Raw genomic sequence first — 21,426 nt, forward strand, 5'->3', positions numbered from 1 at the left:
AGACTTGTTGACACACCGATGGAGAAAGTGTATCAATAACTATAGGAAAGTCTGTGACACGTCTCATTTCAATAATGCTTTAATGATTTACCTTTAGTAGTGAGTAGGGATGTTAATAACTCAACTCTTGAAAGAACAATCGATGGTTTTTTTTTTTTTTATCAATTTCTCATAGATGACATCGTTGATAAGGTTTGAGTTTACCCAATGGGCTTGAAGGCCAAGCTGATATATTGGACAATAGGTTAATCTCTTGATTTTGACAATCTAAAGCGTTCTTCGTAGCCAAGATGACTTACAGATAATACCTTATACCTGTAAAAGGCCCTCTCTTGTAAATTTAGGGACTTTTCAATGCTTAAATAAGTATCGTTTAAGAGAAAATACAATCAAATTTTAGAGAAGAATTCTAAGAATAGATATACCATAAGGAGTGGAGAAAAAAGAAAACCTCTCCCGTGAGAGATATCTTGGTCTGTTTTTATAGACTGTCCGACTTATCTATACATATCTCTAACTTATCAATGTAAAATATCTTTAACTTAACAAAGTAATCATGAAGCCCAAGATTCTTCAGAGTTAAAAAATATATATATATATATAGGCTCAATACTTGGATTCATCAATACTTGATTGAAACCAATATTACTGAGTTATTACCCTATCTTTGACTATTCTTTTAAAAAAAAGGATCAATGTAAAAAAACAAAATACGGCCCATCATCATGTTTTGAGTTAAACCATTAGGGTTTGTCAACTTTATAAAAAAAGTAACCGTTGCATAATTTTGTAAGATCTACAAACTCTGTTTTATAGTCTTACATAGAAGAAATTATGATGCTAATTCATTTTAAGAACAATTGAAATCTGCGATGCCATATCAACGAAAGCAAGCGTTGTAATTTAACTCTCCACAGCAAGTAGCAAGTAGCAAGTAGCAAGCCTAATATTTGTAGTTACAAGTCTACTCTTCAAAATCTAAGATTTCAAGTCGCTAATACTTTGTTTTTAACCAATTTGGTAAAACACAAGAACTGATTTAAGAATATAATTTATCTATAAATTATATTCTAATAAAAAATAAAGTGGACTAATTGATCATTAGGGCCTTTTTGTTTTATTTTATTTTCCTTTTGAGTTGAAAGATAGAGAGGCAATTAAGAGAGAAGGAAAAAAGGGGAAAGCATTTTGAATTTTTGGAAGAGATGACAGAGGAGGAATCAAGGCTTCTAGTAATGTGAATCACGTTACAGGCATCTTGGATTGTGAAAGGGATATATATATATATATATTATCAAAGTCATTTAGGACATGGTAGTGAAAAAGAAAGGAGAAGGGCCACGTGTACGGAGATTAAGGCTATGAAGATGCCACGTTTACTTTTACTATTACTCTTTTTTTTTTTTAGTTTATGAATATGCATGCAGCATGAGAGGTGATTTTACTCTCTGGACCCTACCATCCTTCTTTTCATGCTGCTGTGGAATCTGTTATTGCATTTGTAATTGTACTTGTATGAGTTTTAAAAATGTATTTAAATTGAAAAAAATAAATTAATATTTTTTAATGATTTTAATATACTATATTAAAAATAACTAAATTAAAAATAAACTATTTTAAAAAAAATACTTCGCAAAATAATATCAAATACTAATAAATCAAGGAAATATACTCAAATATATTGTTATTTAGTTGACTCGCAAATTGATTTTTTATTTTCAAGTAAAAAAAAAGAGAAAAATTGTATGGGTTGACTTTTTATTTATTCATTAGGATGGTGTTTGACATTGAAGCCCAATCATATTTTTAAATTAAGTTTTTATTTTTAAATTAATTTTGTATATATATATATATATATATATATGGATCATTTAAATATGTTGATATAAAAAAATTAAAAAAAATTATTTTAATATATTTTTAAATAAAAAATATTTTAAAAAATAATTTATACTGGTAAAATTGTAATAGGATAGTTAGATAGACTGGAGTTTGAGATAGATCAATATTCAATTTAACCTAACTAATGCATGGTCAGACCACAATAAGGTCTCTTGAGTTTGAATCACTTGATTTTTTAGTCAAAGTAATGAACCATTCCGATCCGGATTTTGACAGCTATATATGCCTTATGCTGCTCTCTCATTGAAAATAAAGTGTAGACATTTATTAGTTTGAAATCATTATCAATCTTATTATAAACACCATATATAAAGTACAATATAATGCCCCCTTTATTTACTCCACCCAACACATCTTATTTTTCTTTTATAGTCCTCCACTATACTTTTTATAATCGTTACTGAAAAAGTTATATATAAAAAAAACCCTAATTAACAAACAACTAAAACAAAAGGAGATTTCATTGTAACCCCTCTTATATTTTGATGTTCGTCGCTATAGTCAGTGGCGGAGCCAGAATTTTTTTGATAAGGGGGCAAATTACTAATAAATACTATAACTTTTCAATATAATTTTTTTTTAACTTGATTGAGTTACATGATTTGAAGTTTTGAATAACTATTTATTCTGAAGGGATTTACACTTGAAATACTTGTATAGTGACGTGTTAATTTAATCAATGAACCTACTGATTTTTTTTATTATCATTAGTGTCTACATAATAATTAACACAACTACATAATAATAAAGTCAGTTGAGTTACACAATAATTCTAAATCTTTCATATGTTATTCATAGCAAAATATACATCAATTCATCAAAACTCATTTCAATTCATATCTATATGTATATAATAAGTATGTTGATTAAATTATACTTAATTATTTTTAGACATTTAAATTATTTCTAGACACACACAAAAAATTTGTATGAACTCACTAAGTCAAATATATGAAACAAGTTTTAATACTATCCTATACTTTCAAATAAGAGAAAATACCGAGAGAGAAAAAGTGTAACTTATAGGATTTAAACCCATCCCCTCTCCTAACTCCAAGCATTTCGTTAACAATTAATTACAAATAAATTTGTGATATAAAATGACAATTAATATATGTACATTGTAAATTAAGAGACCTCAATTAAATAATTAATCCATAATTATAGAACTAAGAGGCCTTAGTTAAATAATTTCAATAATCTACTATGTCAATACAAGAGGTGTCAAGAATAGTGGTTTTGCATGAACATTAATTTATTCATTTATAATAAGAAAAAAAAACATTTAATTGATTAAATTAGTAAATTCAAACATTTATTTTGAACATATTTGAACACATTCATATTAAAACCCCTAAATTATCATAAACCCTAATATTTTTAATAACTAATTATAAAAAAATAAAACTAAAATTAGATAATGAAATAAATAGAAAAGATAAAAAAAAATTTATTTAAAGTATAAAGCTAAAGAAATTACTTATTTATCTGGACTTTAAAAGAAATTTGCATAAGAGAGAGGAAGACAACAATTCAAAAGGAAAAATGACTCTCTATTAATTAGTGAAAAAAACGAGAAAAAAAAGGAAAAAGTTTAAGTAAATAAACTGAAAATATATATTATATATTATATTAAAATATAAGTAAACAGCAACTTTCCACTTTCCGTGTATCAAATCCTCCCCAAATTATTATATTAATATCCTAATATAGAAAATACTTTAAAAAAAATGAAGGGGGCAATTGCCCCCTTTTGCACCCACGTGGCTCCGCCACTGGCTATAGTGTAGTGATTATTTTATCTTTTCCATAAAAAAAATTATATGCCTTTTGATCATGGTTATTTTGGTATTTTTATGAGGCATATTAGTTATTACTGATTTGTTTGGAGGTATTTGTGTCTATTTAATGCTTTGTAAACAATATACCCCAAAAGTAAAAAAAAAATTAGTGGTCTCGGGTAGGGGTATTTAGGTATTTTTGGTTTTTTATACATAGTAGAATTACCCATGTACCCTTTGATGCAAGGCATTTAGTTCATTGTAATCAGGGGTATTTAGGTCTTTTAGTCTAGGTTTTATTGTAAGTTTGGTTGAGGGTAGTAACGTAATTTCCTTTTAAAATTATGATTTTTTAATTGAAAAGCTGCTAGAGCAAGAGCCAGCACGTTGAAATTGCTGCACACATTAGGCGGCGCGTGCAGAGCAAGAGCTAGCACGTTGAAATTGCTGCACACATTAGGCGGCGCGTGCAGTGGTTTCTAGCAGTAAAAAATCTCTTATGTCATCTTAGTTGATTCTTCTATGTCTCTTCTTTCATTATAGGTGGCGCGTGTACTCCAAATGTGGCTAGTTTATCGTTGGTGATCATTTTTTTTCTTCATTCATTTCTCTCGTACCTCGGTAAATACATTATGTTCCTCATTGTAATTGTTTTTTCAAATTCAAACCTTTTAGTTTTGATTGTTGTTTTTTAATCATTTTTCTTTTTGCTGAAGTTTTATTTCTTTTCAATTTAACCATTGGTTTTTAATTCGCATATATAAAGTATTTCGATTCAGTCTTTCTACTTGTTATTTTTTATTTTTTTCTTTGCTCTTTTATCAAAGTTTTTATGTCTTTCAACTTTATTCCTCAAATCAAATTTATGATTAGTCGATTGTCGGAACCTCTAAAATATAATTCGGACTTTACTATCATAAACAAAATAAATTTATAGCATGATCTTGAAAATCAAGTCAAACCCAAGAAAAAATTAATTTAATCTTCCTATAAGAAACTGAAATAAAGAAGAACGGGGACGGGGGTTGAATAATTAAAGAAACAAAATTAAGAAAATAAAAATGATAAATTAATATGTTGTTAACTCAGTTCAAGGATTTACGCATCTATTCCTATAAATTTGTTGATCATCTAATTGAAATAAATATACTTTCAATTCAAACAAATAAATTTGATATCCATTAAACCTAAGTCTGTAAACGTTTTTATGTAATATGAAAGTAGAGAATCATGTTACAAGTAGGATTTCAGCCTGATTTTACAGGTCTTATTAGAGGTCCAAACAAACTTGAATTTTTTACTATAATATCTTTTTAGAAAGCTTGATATGTGTACTTTAACTTTGATTTAGCTCATGTTCACATTCTAGAACTCCAGCTTTGTGCAGAACCTGTAAGAAGAAGTACGGTCCGAAACATAAAATGCAGATTTCTTATCTTTTAGCAATTAATTTACCAAGTCTTGTAGGCATACCAAAATCATAAAATAACTTCCAATAAGCTCAAAACACATTAAAAATCATAATGTAAAAGGAATAAAATTTATATATATATTAACAATAATGTTAGTATTTTTTATTTCTCAAAAAGGAAAAAAAAAAGAGTGGTAATATTTTTCAAATTAATAAGAGTGTTAGCTAATGGCATAATTACTGTGGGCAGCAATATATGAGCCTTAAGTTACTGCAGTTGTTGTAAGTGTAAATAGATAGGGCCCAAACCTTGTAAAAAAAGGGCCCAAAAGTTGAATCCTTGAAAGTGCAAAGTGCCTTTTTTTCCCTTAAATTTCTTGTCTTTTTGAAGGCATATAATCCACTCTTATTACGACAATTAATCTCACTCGCGAGTTTCATGTTTTTTTTTCCTTTCCTCTAAGAAAACCAATCGAGATAATGTGAAAAAAAAAAACACACACACACACACATATATGCACCGACACAAGTGGTCGCTTCATAAATTCCTAGATAAATGTGATTCTTCAACTCAATTAATACATTAAGCTTTTTCTATTTTCCACCCTCCTTTAAACATAAAATAAAATAAACTCACATCTATTTGATTTCCATGTTTGAGTTGCCATTATTATTAATAAAACCATCCATCATTATCATTTTTTTTAATTTTTTTTTATTTTCTTAGTTATTTATATTTTCTTTCCTATCTAGTTTGTTTAAGATTTTTATTGCTTTTTTTTATTTTCAAGTTTTAGTTTTTTTTTTAAATTTATTTAAGGAGATATAAACTTTTTAGTAAGATAAATAACTTAAAAAAATTTGTGTGACAATCCTATTTGACTTCAATTCTATTTTTCTAACCTTTTGTTTTCTTGTTTGTGTTTTTATTTTAATTGAGAAATAAGATGGTAATTACAAAAAAAAAAATTGGATATGAGTCATAAGGAGAAACTTTATGCAAAGAGGTGTTAAAAATTTAATGTGGTTCGCATAAATAACATAAATTGATATGTTTGGTATTTCAGTAATGATTATTTTTTAAAGTGTTTTTCTTTCAGAAATGAATCAAAATAATATTATTTTTATTTTTAAAATTTATTTTTAATATCAACACATCAAAATAATCCAAAAACACACACAAAAAATAATTTTATGAAAAAAAAATTAAAATTTTAACAAATAATATTTTAACTACAATATCAAATACGTTTACAGTACATACATCACCTAAACAAAGACTAAAAGACAAAAAAAAAAAAAAAGGTTACGAGAATTCTTTTCTGTATTTGCTTCATTAAATTAGTAGAAACTGTCTTTTTCAGGTGCTGTTTGCTTAAGTAACCAGGCAGTTTTTATTTTTTAGAAACTGCATTCATGCCTATCCTTCATTTCAAGCTCCATAAAAAAAATTAAATTTTTTTTATTAAATATTAATTTTTTTATATATTTTAAATCATTTTAATACGTAAATCTCAAAAATAACTTTTTTAAAATAAAAAAATATTATTTTAATATATTTTAAAATAAAAAATATTTTAAAAAATTAAAAAAAACATATAAGTCTGCCCTTTAAAGTTAAAGCACACGTATTAAGGATCACAGTACACAATCATGAGCGTATGTCTCCTAACCTAGAACTAGCTAGCTAGGCCACTTGCACAGTTCTTGTACAAAAGCAATTTTTGCAGCAGCTACAATATTGATTATTCATTAAAAAAAAAACACAAAAACAAATCATTGATACTAGCAAGTGATTTGCCAAATCTCATCAGCCATGAAGGATTTTGTTAGATTGACAGAGCAAATCAATGCCATCAAGTAAAATAGTCAAAGACCCGTCAAGCTTAATGCCAGGATGCATAAGGGGAACTTTCGACATCAACAACTACAACCAGGAACCAGGAACCAGGAACTGTAGCTAGGTAGATGTAATTTAAGCCCAAGACTCTACCAGCCTTCCGTCAGCTAAATGAGTGAATGATCCTGGAGTATACAAGAGGATTGGGTGCAGATGAAGAAAGGTCATTGATACGTTACCATTTCAGTGTAGTTCTCAGCAATTAAAGAGTGATTTGTATTAGGGAGAATGAAAACAATCCTTTTTTCTAACCTCGGGTTACTTCATCCAAGCCTATTCAATTCCCTTTTGGGATAAGCCAGCCATTTCCATAGCTGCCAGAGCCAATTCACCAACCATAGTTTCCTCTCAAGGATTCACTGATGTTCTTAGCATTGATATTTCTATATGACGCACTTTTAACCATTTTGAATGTAGATATAATGAATCCCATCTCTCGGAATCATCAGACAACTCCGTTTACATGTAAATACAGAACTATCAAATCAAAAAACACAACAGGTAGGGCTCAGGCTGCTTTGGCGTGGGAATTACTACTACCTTTGTTCTTCAGCAGGTTTTTTAAAGTTTGATCTTTTATGGAGTTTTTATGAGATGGAAAAAGGAGTGATATACAGGTGAATGGTACCATGTAAATCAATGCAAAGCAAGTGGTCGGCACGTGATTATTTAAAAACAAAAAATGATTGATAACCGAAATGCTTTTTTCCAAGAGAGAATGCCTCCATAACCATCCTATATCGTAAAGGCATCATCCTTCTATGCATCTATAATTGGGAGGTGGCATTTCTCCTAAGAAAACTTGCAACCGGCGTTGGATGACGCAACATGAGCACCGGAGCAAATTTAAAACTAGATGGAGATGCAATAAACCACATGATTCCTACGGAAACAGATTTGAAAAGAAAGCAAGTCTCTCAACAAAAAGTCAATTGGAAACTAGGAAGCAAATTAATGTTATAGCAGGTCTCTTAAAACTACGAGAAACTATTTTTTGCTTTAGGCAATTCAAAATAAGTTGAACACAAAACCAATACAATCTCTTATTCAATGTCAAACGTCACATGTCAAGTTGATGTTTGTCATTTGAAAGCTACATCAAATATGATATATGCCTCAGGTTATTTGAAGAGTGTTGTACACCATGACTTTATTCAGACAGCCAAAAGTTGAGAAGTCAAAAGGAATCGGAAGCAATAGTCACTACTAAGTACCCCTTTGGAGGAGAACTGAAATCAAAGTAAGAACCTACACTGCAAATGCAAGATGCACATTCAAATCAGAAGAATCTGCGTTAAAAGCTTATCTATGCGATACTTTTAAGGACTTGAGAACCCAGGTTAATAAATGAAGACAAAGGGCAAATTGATTTCTTGATCACCTTTAAGCAAATATGACAAACCTCTTTTAACCATATAATGAAGAAAAGCAGCATCCAAATAAAAAGAAAAGCATTCACCGTCCCTAAAAGTCCTACCAGGAAAGACATTGCTTCTTCCTTCCTAAGCAAAATAGTGGGGAAACAAAATAAAAGGCAGTGGCAGGTATGAGCTAGTAATTCCCCAATGACCAATAGTAAGCATACCAAGCAGTAGTCCATTCTGATTCAAAGAAATGCAGGATCAAAAGGGCTTCTCATACTCCTGAGGGGTTGGTGGTTCCCAGGCAGGTATGAAGCCTACAAGAAAATATTAAGAGAATTAGTTGAGCAGAAAAGGAGTGCTCAGATAAGATGCTGAAAAATATTGACCGCTAAATTGATAATCTATTTATTCACCCAAGAACATCAGTAACATGCAAGTTAAAACAAAATGGTTGTGTTGATTGATGATAACAACGAGTGAGAATCAACTACCAATACAACATCAAAGAATATGATTTAGCACGCTCATAAGGATTACTGACTTCTTATTTGAACAAACAGTTCTGCTATGCCCTGAAATCTGGATTCCCCTAGCCATGGAAATGAATAATAATGAACTAAAAGGACCAGCTATTCAATGGTTAATTTCATATAGACACCACATATAAGACGTTCAAAGAGCATCAATGTTGTAAACTTGCTCTTGAAACTCAATGTATGCCTATTATATTTTCCGTAGCCAGCTGAAATAATATTCTTGCTCCTGCCAGGTAGCTAACTTTGTTCTAGCTGTACGCCAGATTTATTAAGACCCTAATGCAGCCTCATAGATTTACATTGAAATCCTCGTTGCATTGCTTTCAACAGACACTAATATCATTAATTTGCTTGTTGAAGGAGAAAACGATAAGATCACTACTGTTTCAATTTCTATGATGAAAACACTAATGCAACTGAAATAAACTAGTCCAAATCTCATATAGCTGCATCTCCATGATATGAGCAAAATTTGATGGAGACATGAACAATCATAGATGAGCAAATTTCCAAGTAAATGATTATTCTGATCTAGAGTAGACTGGAAAATAAAGTGCTCTCAGTGAAAGCAGTTATGATAAAGACTAAAAATTTGGAGGAAAACATAGTTTATAGGCTATCGGTCACCCTGGAGTGCACTTAAATTTATCAATAATCAATTTTTCATTTCAAACAATTTCAAAGCAAATCAAGTTAATGCAACATCATGATTTACCACTCCCCAATCCTATCTTTTATTAAATTTATACTTTAGTTAGATTGCACATAAGGTTTTTGGTAAAAGACTTCAGCTTTCATTTGAATGTCAAGTCTCAAAAAGGTCAGAAAATTATTAAAGATGCCAGGGGAAGAAGTTTCTTTATAATCCTTTCCTTTTCCAACATATGTGCTTTTGAGATCCAAATGGAGCCTTTTTTGTTAGAATAAATTACATATCTATAGATCTCCATGCACATCTTATTGTCAAAAAACATGTTTCACGATTATGTTAAAAACCATCACCAAATATACCTCAATGGTTAATAATGGTAAAAATGCATTTGTACAGCCTATTAGCATGCGATTAAACACCAGAATTAGGTAGATCAACCACATAAACTCTAGATTTATAAGAAATCAAACCAAGAAGTTAAATATGTGGCATACTTAATGGTATTTCTCCCAGGGACATATAAATCGAGTCATCATCACCAAGAGTCCCCTGAAACAATCAGTAATACTAAGTGAGTTATTCATCAACTATACAAAGGGAATGTATTTATTTAGCTTTCTTCCACTACCAAAAACATGATTTCTAAAACCAAGAGCCACATATATACCATGATATCATATGCATAGAATTATACATTTAATGATGCAATTAATAGGAATGTGGATGGAATGCATAGAACATGAAGTAGCCAAATGAATACATCATCGAATTCTTTCAGACCTTTTTTAATTAAAAAAAGGCTACTAGGTTTTCATGTTCTATTCAGACAAATAAGCTACTTCTATGGTACCTCTCCATTGTCAAGGTCCATTTCGCTTTGCAGCGGAGTTATGTTATCTGGTTCTGAGGTACAATTTGAGAGATTGTTGAGAAACTCTGCGAGCATAAGGCCATCATAATTGACCTGAACATCAGTGATATCACCAGTATTCTGTGGAAGGCTAGGAAAACCTTCTGTCCCAGTAAATGCAGTCTCCATCCTGAGAGAATGGACAAGTTAAGATCATGTAGAGAAATACCACATCCAGGACATATAATAATGAAGTAAGCTTCTTGACGTCAGAAACATGCAAGGTATTTGGCATTATTCTTTGACAAGTTGAGAAACGTAGAAGTGTAGAGAGAGAGAGAGAGAGAGAGAATGATTATAAGAGGGACGTACTTTCTTTGTGAATTATCAAAGTCCTTGTCTTCCAGGGTGCAATCATTCTCTAGATCAATTATTTCAACCTGCTTGCCATAACTCATATGTCTAGCATATTCATCGGACACATTGGAATTACTTATTGACAAATCAATGTCAACCTGTGGTGCTTCTCTTTTGGTTGTCATAATAGATGGGTATGTGAGAACTGGATCGCTACAATGAGTTTCATTTATATCAGATGTTTCCATGAGATTAAGATCAACGATTTTAAATGAACTAGGAAATAGCTGTTTCTCTTCAGCATACTTGAAGCCTGGTTCACCAGCAATCCTTGGAAATTGACAATTACTAATGTCACTGTCTTGGGTAGCTGCCACAGCCATAGTCACCTGCTGATCGGGTGAAGCCCTCTCTTCTTGTGAACCCCCAGTATTTTCACTTAAATCAGTGCGGTGCAAATGCTCATCAGCGGTGTTAACCAAGGATGAAAGCCATTCTCTTGGTTTTTTGGCTGCCTCGCCAATACCACTGCTTTCAGCAGCCCGTTTCTCACCTCGCTCTTTGACTGAGGTGGACCTTCCAAAACCTGAAAGTCCTAGACTAGATTCTTGTTCATTGTCATGCATAAAAGCTCCATCTGAAAAAGAATGAGACCTCACACATTTTCCCTCCACAGCACCATATTCAAGGCCTTCTTCATCAGCATCCTCGGCAGGCTGGACAACAGCTACTTTAATTATTTCGGAGTTGGGACAATTTGAATCATGTGTTGCATTCACATCAGTTGCGGAGACATTGTCCACGCCATCTTGAACTACATCTTCAGATCCTTTGTTAAGCCCATTATCAGATGTGTCTTCCTCTTCATTATTGGGAACTTGATCAACCCTGGAGGACCTACATGACAATGCAGAGCGCATTTTCGTTGGCACATTGGCAAACTTGCTCAATGTTAGTAAATCAGATTCATCCTTGCCCGAGAGATCACTCTGCTGGATAGGTAAATCCTCTGGAACAATCTGTTTCTCAATTTCATAATCATAATTGCCATCCTTCATATCCTTGTTCCCCAGATTTACGTTTGCTGGGTCACCAGAGCCCTTGGAGGGTTCACCATCAGTCTCTTCTTTCAGAACACTAGAAGAACTTGCCTTGGAGCCAGTTTCATTTGGATAGTTGTACTTGCTCAGTCCTGATTCTATATCAGCAGTTTCTTCACTTTCTGGTGCCACCCCACTCTGACCAGATTTCTCCATTCCATCTCCAACATCATTGCTAACTTGCTGCTCTTCGCAGTGTCCAGAAACTGTATCATTCTCCTCTGTATCAGGAGACATTCTATTCCTATCTGACAATGACCCACTCCTCCCATATTCTCTACCCCACTCTGAGCTGTAACCCCGGTAATGCTCTCCTCGCCTCCTTCCCTTCACATGATTCCTCAGATTGAAGTCATCAGGGTATCTTCTCCTGCCCAACCCAGCATCAGAAGCACCACTACCTAGCCGAGAATGGGCAGATGTTCGGCCCTCCTGCATAAGGTCTTCTTGTTGCCTAAAGTCCTGATAATCCCCAGCTTGCCTTTTGAAACTACCATTCTGCCATTTACCAGAAAGTGCACTCTGAGGTAACAATCCCTTGGAAACTAAATACTCAGCTGCAAGCCTACCAGCTTCCATTAAAATATCGCCTTTCTGTGGTGGTGGCTGACGAAAAGACTTGGGGTGGCCCTGGCCATGGGCAAAGCCACGGTTATTGAAGCTTCTATATTCGGAATTGTAAAAACCATGACCTCTAGCAGAATTATCTGGGGATATTCTGGATGCACCCATTCCCACCCCCATGGAACCAGACCTGTATCCATTTCCAGGACTTCTATGCCTAGCATGCATGTTTCTCCTTCTGGTACTATGTATCCAAGTGAAATGCTTATAAAACCTACAAGCATGCAATCAATCAATCAATCAATCCTCACAAAATTGAAAACCCATAACAGCAAACACAACACAAGTAGCAGGTGATTATATAGCTTCAAGTAGTAAGCAAGCAACCAATCTATCCTCGAATAGGGAATCCACAGAAAAGTTCAAATCTTTTTCATATTAATCACATACTGTAAGGAGAAGGAGAAAAAACCAGAAAGAAATAATATTGCAGAAGAAAAGGGCAGGTACTTAACAATCAAAAAGTAACATCAATCATAACAACAGTGCATTTGTTGAGGTCAACAGATGAAAATGGTCAAAATATGAAGCAAATCCAGTAGAACGAGGGGGATATTGTCTAAAAATCTGACCTTTCTTGTGTTTTGCTATTAAGAGAGGTACAGTGTAATTGTCCAAGAGAAGATCCAGAGATGTGGTAATTAGGGTTTGGAGATCCAGGAGGGCAGATTTATGGCCCCCACATCAACATCCCATCATCATCATCATCATCATCATCATCTACACCATGTCAGAGAAATACTAACTATATAAGAATAAAATCCTCAAAGTAGTAGAATAATTTCTCCACTGTATAAATAAAAGGGAAGAACTTTAAGGTCAAATCGATCACAATTCACAAGTTTGTAGCTTTCCCTTCTTTCTAACAAGGAAATGTTTACACATACTATGTAGTAACTCTACTTAACGAATAAATTTAACCCTTTTTTGGTTCTTTCCTTTCCTTTCCTTTCCCTTCCCTTCCTGCCTGTCTGGTGATGGTGTGCGGCTTTTGGATTGTTGGCGTTCGGTTTTCAGATTTTTCTTCTCTTTTACTCATTGTTTTTACAGAAAATAAAGTAAGATTAAATTAAAAAGGAAAAGAATGAGAGTGATTATTTGTTTTTCCCACCTCCATGCTCTGGCACGTGTTCACGCGCCTTCCTCTCCACCTACTTATGAACAGAGATGGTGAGTGAGACACATGACATGACTGTCTCAACCTGCCTCTGCCTCGCAGGTTGGCAGAGAAATTACAGGGGGGGGGAGGGGGTGTTGTGATGACAAAACAACAAGGTGAGAAATGAGAATGTGGGTGGGTTGTCATGATAAGGTTCTCTCTTTCCATTAACAAAAAGGAAGATGAGTGTGTCCTTCCTTGTCATTTTGTTATCCCTACCCCTACCCTTTGCTAATTCCATTTTCCCTCCTATCTCTCTTTCGACAGCAGCAGCAAGCTAAATTTTTATGTTTTAAAATAATTTTTTTATTTTAAATTAATATTTTTTTGATTTTTCAGCTCATTTTAATATATTAATATCAAAAATAATTTTTAAAAAATAAAAAAATATTATTTTAATACTTTTTCAAATAAAACACTTAAACACCCCAAGCTTACCCATGTATTTGAAAACATTTATGCCATTTTCAATGCAATTGGATCTTCAACGTTTTCCTATTGTGTCAACATTCATCCCTGGATGCTATAGTTTTGATTGTTCTGTTATTCTGTGTATTTGAACATAAATACACATGAGTGTTTTTATTTTGTTTTTTTAATCTTGTCCTTTGAAGGCTTGATTGGAGGTGGATTTCAGGTTTTGAAATGGTTTTTTTAAAGGATTTTAAGGTTATTAATTGGTTTAACAAGATTTTTAAAGTAGTTTTTTTAGTTGTTTTTGGGTTAAAAATGGTTTTTTTAGTTACAAAACTTCAATATTATTTTTTAGCTACCGCAGTGACCGCTAGATATAATCAGATGATTTATCTTCTGACTTTTTTTTCTTCAAATAAAAAATATAAAAGTTCAAGTACAAGGCAAGGGTCAATCTAGCAGCACTTGGCCTTTATATATATATAACTTTTTTTTTTATGATTTGATATTAGAACGATTAGGTTTTAACTTAATAAGATAAGAAACAATATCTTAGTTTATAGAGTTGTATTTCATTGGCATTTCCATCCTTGGATAATACCACCTCTCTCAATTTCATCCCTTCTCCTTTTATATTACTCTCCAACAATTAAATTAATTTAACTTTTCCAGTTTTAAAGAAACACCTGCCAGTTTTCTCTTACCCCACAATTAATTAATTAATTTAAAATGAAATCCACTTTTTGCTCACTGATTGGCAGCAAGTGAAGGCTACATACAAGTCTCCAATTCGCAAGTATTCATTATTTCTCTTAATGTATTTAGCATTCTCTGGGCCTGGCTTTTAATTATTTTAATAGTGAAATACATAATGTATAGGAAATAAAATCATATGGATACGGATATCACATGGTTTAATTTTCATATAAGCATCAGGAGGAGGAAACACAAATAACTTGTGGCATTTGCCCTTTTCTATATAATATATAGATAGATAGGAGTATATGTTCCTATTTTCCTTGTAACAACGACAAAAATCATAACAACAATTAATAAATAAACGTTTTGATAACATATTAGAGAAATTAAAAATTTTACATCTGAGGCAGCCTACTCATTATTTGCTGATACACTGTTGGATTGTTGGAGGACAGGCTCATATTAGCTTCAGTCACTGGCTCCACCTTTGCTTCTCCTTTCGGCATCATCAACCCCATTTCATTCACTGCACGTTGCTGTGCTAAGTATGGATGCATGGGCATAACTGGCATCCTTGGTTGCCCTGGACCTAACCCAGCCATTCCCATATTGGCAAACCCAGGTTGATTCATTCCAAATGAGAAGCCAGCCGAAGGCCCCAGCTGCTGCCTGAAGGATCCAAATGCAGGAGGCCTCTCAAATCTACTAGTCATGCTGTTGTGAACTTGGGATGCCTCAGGTCTGTGAACTTGGGTTTGAACTGCGATGCCAGCTTGGGCTGGTGTGGCATTAGAGGTGCCAGAGTTGACATGGTTGCTATTGCGAGCAGCAGGGACATCATGATTGTGCTTCCCCTCATACGTAGTGATCACTGACTTAAGGTCATGCGATGCCCTCTCCACATGCTTTCTCACTGTGCAGCCTGCGCTAGTGCACTTGTAATAACTCCTGCAAAAAAGATCACCCGCCCGATTTTTCAATTTCAAATGGTCAACAATTCATTTCCTTTCTGCACAAGAAACTATTCATTTAACTAGAGGTGCTTCCCCAATGTTGATTTAACTACCTAGGATTTGGATTTCCTTTAACAACTTTCTGTCCATACTTTCTCCAGCGATATCCATCGTCAAGGATATCCACCTCACTGGTTGTCTGGACCACAACTCTAGGCTCACGGATTGCTCTGGTGGCTCCACTCATTTCGGTTGCATATGTTTCAACTTTCCTGAGATGTTAGACAACATGAGTACATCTTGTGCCTATAAAAATGTCATAAAAGGTGACAGGAATGCATTGAGAAACAGAGAAATGGAGCGGGAACCTTCTCTTGGACTCAGATTCTTCTCCTTCACCATCATAACCTACACTGCCATGTGTAGCCCGATCATCATCTTCATCATTTGAAAAGGTAGACGAGGCATCCACAGCATCAGCTGACTCAAAGGGAGTTCCGCTCTGACCCTGTACCGAGGAAGATGGATTCCCGAATTCAGGGCCTAGGCCCCCAGATGCTGAAGATGAAACCTCGACATTGTCATTCCTCCAATCAGGAGTTCCTGCAGCAGTTCCTTTTTGTGTACCTGCCCAAACCGAATCATTAACAGCACCAACCTGTGGCCCAGCTTGTTCAGGAATATCCAGTTGTGTATCCATTGATCCAGTGGCTGACCTCCGGTTGGGTGGTGGCTTGGGATGGTTGTGTGCCCCCTTATATATGATCTCTGTTATATGGCCCTCATGAGAACGTTCCACTTTCTTCTTAACTGGGCAATTTGGATGCGTGCACTTGTAATAACTCCGTGGATACTCACTGCCTTTTACTTGTTTCTGCCCATATTTTCTCCAATTATATGCATCCTCAGATGGTGTGCCTCCAGCAGCCATTGAATCTTCACTGGCTCTTTGATCTCCTTCTTCATCTTGTTGCTCAGCAAGAGGGGAAGAATGCTCGGCGTTGCCAGCAACAGTGTCAAAGGTCCTCTGATCTGCTACAGTAATACATCCATTATCCTTTTCAGTAGTCAATTTGGAGAATTCTGCTCGGAAATGGAGGCTGTTTCTACTCTCAAACTGAGTTTTGGCGGGTTCCACACCATGCGACTGAAAAGCATTCTCAGAGTGAACAGAAACATCGATACTGGGAAAGGATTGCTGTGGAAAAGTGGCTGAAGTTATTTATATGCAGAAGGCAAAATTTAAACCTAAGATGCACATATTATTTACCTATTTATACCATAAACCCTTCTGTCATCAAGTAAGGCAGATCTTCAGTATTTAAAACATTCTAAATGAAACATGATAACTAGCATGAGCATGTCTCTCACACACTTGTGTGTGCAGTGTTTTTTTTTTTTCCTTGTACTCCAAACAAATAATATAAAAGGCAAGACTGCCAAGTGCAATTACCTTGCTTGTTCCACCAAGGAAAAAAGAACCTGATTCTCCCATAGGCTTGAACGCAAATGAAGATGAATCAATGTTGTCAAAGAAAGTTTCTTTACTTTTATCAGGAGGGTCAGAGCCCACTGTGGAGTTCTTGGTGTTACCATTTGGAAAAAAAGAAAATTTTCCAGTTGTTGGAGATGGCTGTGCCTGAGGAATGACATAGAAAAGCTCAATAAAAAAAATTGTTTGATCTTTCAATGCACTATTAATGTAATACAATATTGATCTTGGAAAAGAAAAGATTTCGAAAATCAAGATACTACTGTGTTAGAAAAGATTTAGACAATCAAGATACTACTGAGTTAGCCTCAAACAATGGTTATCACCAAATCGAGCAGCCTTGGACCAAATTATTTGACTTCAGAAAATCAAACAGAGCTTTTTTTTTTATCAACATTTCTCCATGGCAGCTCCACACATGTTCAGGTGCACAGATATTTAATCCATTGCCTGTCAACCTGTTTCCAAATCAACTCAAGTTGTGTAATACTAATGTCATTTACAGCAGCAAAATCATAACGGTACTTGCAAGGTAAGGCCTCCATAGTTTTGGAGCAGGAGTGCAAAATTAAACTTCTGCATTTGGCTTAATATTATCATCTATAAAAAACATTACATCACCAAGCTATTGCATGCCCTAGATTCGTTGTATGTAATTTCAGTGTACGAAGAATCAGTCAACACAGCCAAAATATCCCGAAACCCCATCAAACCTGATGAGATCAGCTTGAATAAACAGATAAAAATAAGAAGATGAGCTAAAATTATGAATCACAGAACTTTCTTCAGAAAACATTTTCTGATTCTAAATATCTTCAAGTGATTTCTTACAACTTATATAAGCAACTAAAAATCTACAAATTGGGGTTCGCCAAGATGTGAAGAAAAGGGGAAAGAAGAAATCAACCACCCCAGAATGAGAACATTGTATTTAGGCAATAGATATAGAAATCAGAAGTAGAAGTTATGTTTATATTTGATTGAGCTCTAATTGATCGAAGCTTAACCAGAATGAAAACCTTAGCCCAACAATCTGGCATTTACTTTCCACATTTAAGTTCCGTCATTGGATTCAGTTTCCTGTTATTCTGATTTAACTTGAATTATGAGATGATTGCAACTTGCTACTATCTTCTCAGATTCCTTTTTTTTTTTCAAAGGTGTCCTGACAATCTCTCTCTTGAAGGCCAAGGGCCAACTGGACAGCATTTAAGAATTTCAAGATTCTAAAACTTACCAAATTTGAAAGGAAAACTGGAGATTCCAGCAAGGTTGTCGGGCTGAGACCAGGTGGTATTGTCAAATAAGGCGACCTAATCTCAGGGTTCATAGAACTTTCAGTGGACCTGATACTTTCTGTATTCAACCGCGGTGCATTAAATCCAGCTCTGGCTGCAATTCTTTCAACAAGACCTCCACGAAAGTTTGATTTTTGCTCAGAAAATGTACCTAATTCAGTCAACTGAACACCACTAGTTTGTGCTCCATCCTTTTTCTCAGAATTTCCTGTTGCCATCTGCTCTGGTTGTCCCAGATAGAGCCCTTCATTTCTTTTCTCCCCAGGAGATTCTGGGATTGTTCTTGAGTTAATATCATCACCTAACATTGCTGAGAAAAAAGCTCTTGGACTTGGACTAGGAGGTACCCAATCACCAATTATAGCAACGTTATCATCAATCCCAGCCATGTTTCAAAATCTTGGCACACGGTCTACAGCAACTATTAGTGAAGGCGTTGGGGACGGCTAAGTTCCTGAAAGGTTTAAGCAAACGTATCACTACACGATTCAATCAAATACGAGTCCCGGGAGTTGAAAGAATCACAAACATGCCAGGAAAAGAGCCATAAATTTGAATCTTTTAGTTGCAAAGGACATATTGGTAGAGAAAGGGTCGAAAAAGGTTACAAGTTTCAACCAAATTCTTGTTATAGTCAAGCTACAAAACCAAAACTTCCATTCAACAAACTGCAACCGAATGGTTGGGTTTGCTTGAGATGAGTTTACAAAAACTGGAAAGCAACACAAAATCAAAAATCAAATCCAAGCAATGTACTCTCAAGTTATCCAAAAGAGATTGAGCAATAAAGCATCAACTTCGCCAGTAGGAGGTAATTCATCAATTAAACCCAACTCAGCCTGATTTCCGATTTCAACTGAACATTTATTAGGGGGTAAAAGATAAGCAAAAAGGACAAATAGGCAGTAATAATGACCAAGCTGGTTTCCATTCTTGTTAGATGTCAAAAAGGAGCAACCATTACTATAACATTACAAACAGAAGATGAAAGACAACATTCTCAATTTGATAATGTTTTGTTGAGGAAAAAAAAACATAGAAATGCATAATATCTAAGCTTAAATATCTCGTATCAAGATCTAATTAGGCATTTGATAATTACCCAAAGAAAGCAAAACAAGGAAGATTTTGAAGACCAGAAAACCCCCCACAAAAAAAAGTTTCAAGATTTAAACTCCAGAGGTGAATTCAATTATGAAGCTGAAGGTCAGTACCTTAAATTGGCAGGGAAGTTATAGATGTCAGACATACGATAATAAAAGAAAGAAAGTTTCAAAATTTGAGAGGTGCAAGACAAATTAATGAAAGAAAAAAAAAGGGGGGGGGCGATTAATTAAAAAAGATTACCTGATTGATTATGGATTCAAGGCTAAGATGATGATAACTTGAGACAAAGACCCACCACCAGCACCAGCCTCTGGTTCCTTTGATCACTTCTCTATTCAATTCAATAGAAATGGGAATGACCCACTTTTGTTTTTTCAATAAATATATAAAAAACACAGCTTCCTATCTGTCTTGTTTAGCTAAAAAATGATATGATGATGTTTATTGATTTTGAAAAACAAAAGGAATCACCTTTATTTACTGTTATTGCAGATGCCATGTTAAGAAATACTTAAAACAAAAATTAAAAAGGAGAGGAGATGATTGTGGAATGGAATGGTGGGGGACCAGAAATGGATGGAATCTTTGAAGAATGGAAAGAAGAAAAGAAGGCCAAAAACAAAAGCTTTATGGAGATGGAGTGCTCTATATATATTTCATCATCCTCTTGTTCTTTCTGCATCGATCTTCCATTCTACTTCTCGGCCATTTTTATTTTTTACTCTCTAATCAACCTCTGCCAAAACTGTTTTTCAGCTTTGGACTGGGCTTTGCGTTGCCATTAATTAAAAACAAACGGTAGGGTCCTTTGCAAGATAGCCAATGAGACACCGCCATGTGGAGGATCCAGGTCAGTTGTTGTCCTACGAGTTCTGATATGATTTGTTAAGGCGCTGCTTCGTACCGCGATCCAATCAAATTTACTTTTTTATATTGTTGAAGTTTAGAAGGGATTTTAAGAAATAAAAAAATTTATTATAATATATTTATGAGTAAAAAATAATTTAAATTACCATAATATTAAACTGTCTAGAGTTTAATATTTTAATATATGAATATTAAAAATAAAAATAAAAACTTTAAAATAGTACACAGTAACAAACATGCATCAAAGATAAAGTAAAGAGGAGGGAGGGAGGGTGGGTGGGATTTGGGATTTTGCAATATTATAGATAGGTATTAGTTAAGGATAAAATGAAAATATATAAAAAAATATAATATGTGTAGCGTTGGGGTGTCGAGCTAGCTACATAGGTGCCTGACACCCGCAACCTCTACCTCCTCAGAATGTGAAAGATGTTATAACCACCTCAACCTCCTCCGTGGACAACCACAAATAACGTATTTATTTAATTGATATATATATATATATATATATATATATATATATATATATATATATAGTTCTGTATAAATTATATTAAAAACAAATTATTTTTGCTATGAAAGAGCTATAAATAATAAGTTTTTTTAATTTATTTCTCAAAAAGGGTAGTCGCAGAAGCTGCCTCAAGCTTACGTGGTTATCTTCCTAGCTAATTAATTATCCCTATCTAGAAGAATAAAAACGAGACAGCATTCTAATTAAGTGGAATTTCAAGATTGTTATGGTCTAATATATATTCGCTTTTCAAGTAATCTTAAGAGATATATATATTGCGTTGTGAATAAACGGAGCCCCCAAAGATGCATGGCCATGGAGTGTAGGATGAGGACAAACGGAAAGGTGTTAATCCACGTTTTTGGAACCATCTTCCTTGGCTCGAACGATGGAATTAAAGGATGGTTTTTCATTCCATCATTTTGCTTAAGCACGTAGATCGCATT

At 34.0% G+C, this 21,426-nt stretch overlaps 2 protein-coding genes across 7 annotated transcripts; both read right to left on the bottom strand.

Annotated features, from left to right (window-relative positions):
* Nucleotides 1-8,342: 8,342 nt before the first annotated feature.
* LOC18103573 (uncharacterized protein At4g26450) lies at nt 8,343-13,769 on the bottom strand. Of its 3 annotated transcripts, XM_006377951.3 has the most exons (6): nt 13,589-13,769; nt 13,050-13,197; nt 10,769-12,691; nt 10,397-10,586; nt 10,041-10,095; nt 8,343-8,672 (listed from the first exon to the last, which is right to left on the bottom strand). In XM_006377951.3, exons 3-6 carry the CDS (start codon nt 12,643-12,645, stop codon nt 8,617-8,619), a joined length of 2,178 nt encoding a protein of 725 aa, XP_006378013.1. In that variant the 5' UTR covers nt 12,646-12,691; nt 13,050-13,197; nt 13,589-13,769; the 3' UTR covers nt 8,343-8,616. The 3 variants fall into 3 exon arrangements, with proteins under 3 accessions (XP_006378013.1, XP_006378012.1, XP_006378011.1); XM_006377950.3 differs by lacking the exon at nt 13,589-13,769 and having other exon boundaries at nt 13,050-13,544; XM_006377949.3 differs by lacking the exons at nt 10,041-10,095; nt 13,589-13,769 and having other exon boundaries at nt 13,050-13,549.
* Nucleotides 13,770-14,994: 1,225 nt separating this feature from the next.
* LOC18103574 (probable WRKY transcription factor 2) lies at nt 14,995-20,607 on the bottom strand. Of its 4 annotated transcripts, none has more exons than XM_024581376.2 (6): nt 19,840-20,607; nt 18,432-18,946; nt 17,156-17,341; nt 16,071-16,849; nt 15,816-15,974; nt 14,995-15,697 (listed from the first exon to the last, which is right to left on the bottom strand). In XM_024581376.2, exons 2-6 carry the CDS (start codon nt 18,879-18,881, stop codon nt 15,145-15,147), a joined length of 2,127 nt encoding a protein of 708 aa, XP_024437144.1. In that variant the 5' UTR covers nt 18,882-18,946; nt 19,840-20,607; the 3' UTR covers nt 14,995-15,144. The 4 variants fall into 4 exon arrangements, with proteins under 4 accessions (XP_024437144.1, XP_006378014.1, XP_024437142.1 ...); XM_006377952.3 differs by having other exon boundaries at nt 16,071-16,900; nt 19,840-20,355; XM_024581374.2 differs by lacking the exon at nt 19,840-20,607 and adding an exon at nt 19,707-19,817 and having other exon boundaries at nt 16,071-16,900.
* Nucleotides 20,608-21,426: the final 819 nt, after the last annotated feature.

The sequence above is a fragment of the Populus trichocarpa genome, chromosome 11 (genome assembly GCF_000002775.5).
Source record: "Populus trichocarpa isolate Nisqually-1 chromosome 11, P.trichocarpa_v4.1, whole genome shotgun sequence".
Lineage (NCBI taxonomy): Eukaryota > Viridiplantae > Streptophyta > Magnoliopsida > Malpighiales > Salicaceae > Populus > Populus trichocarpa.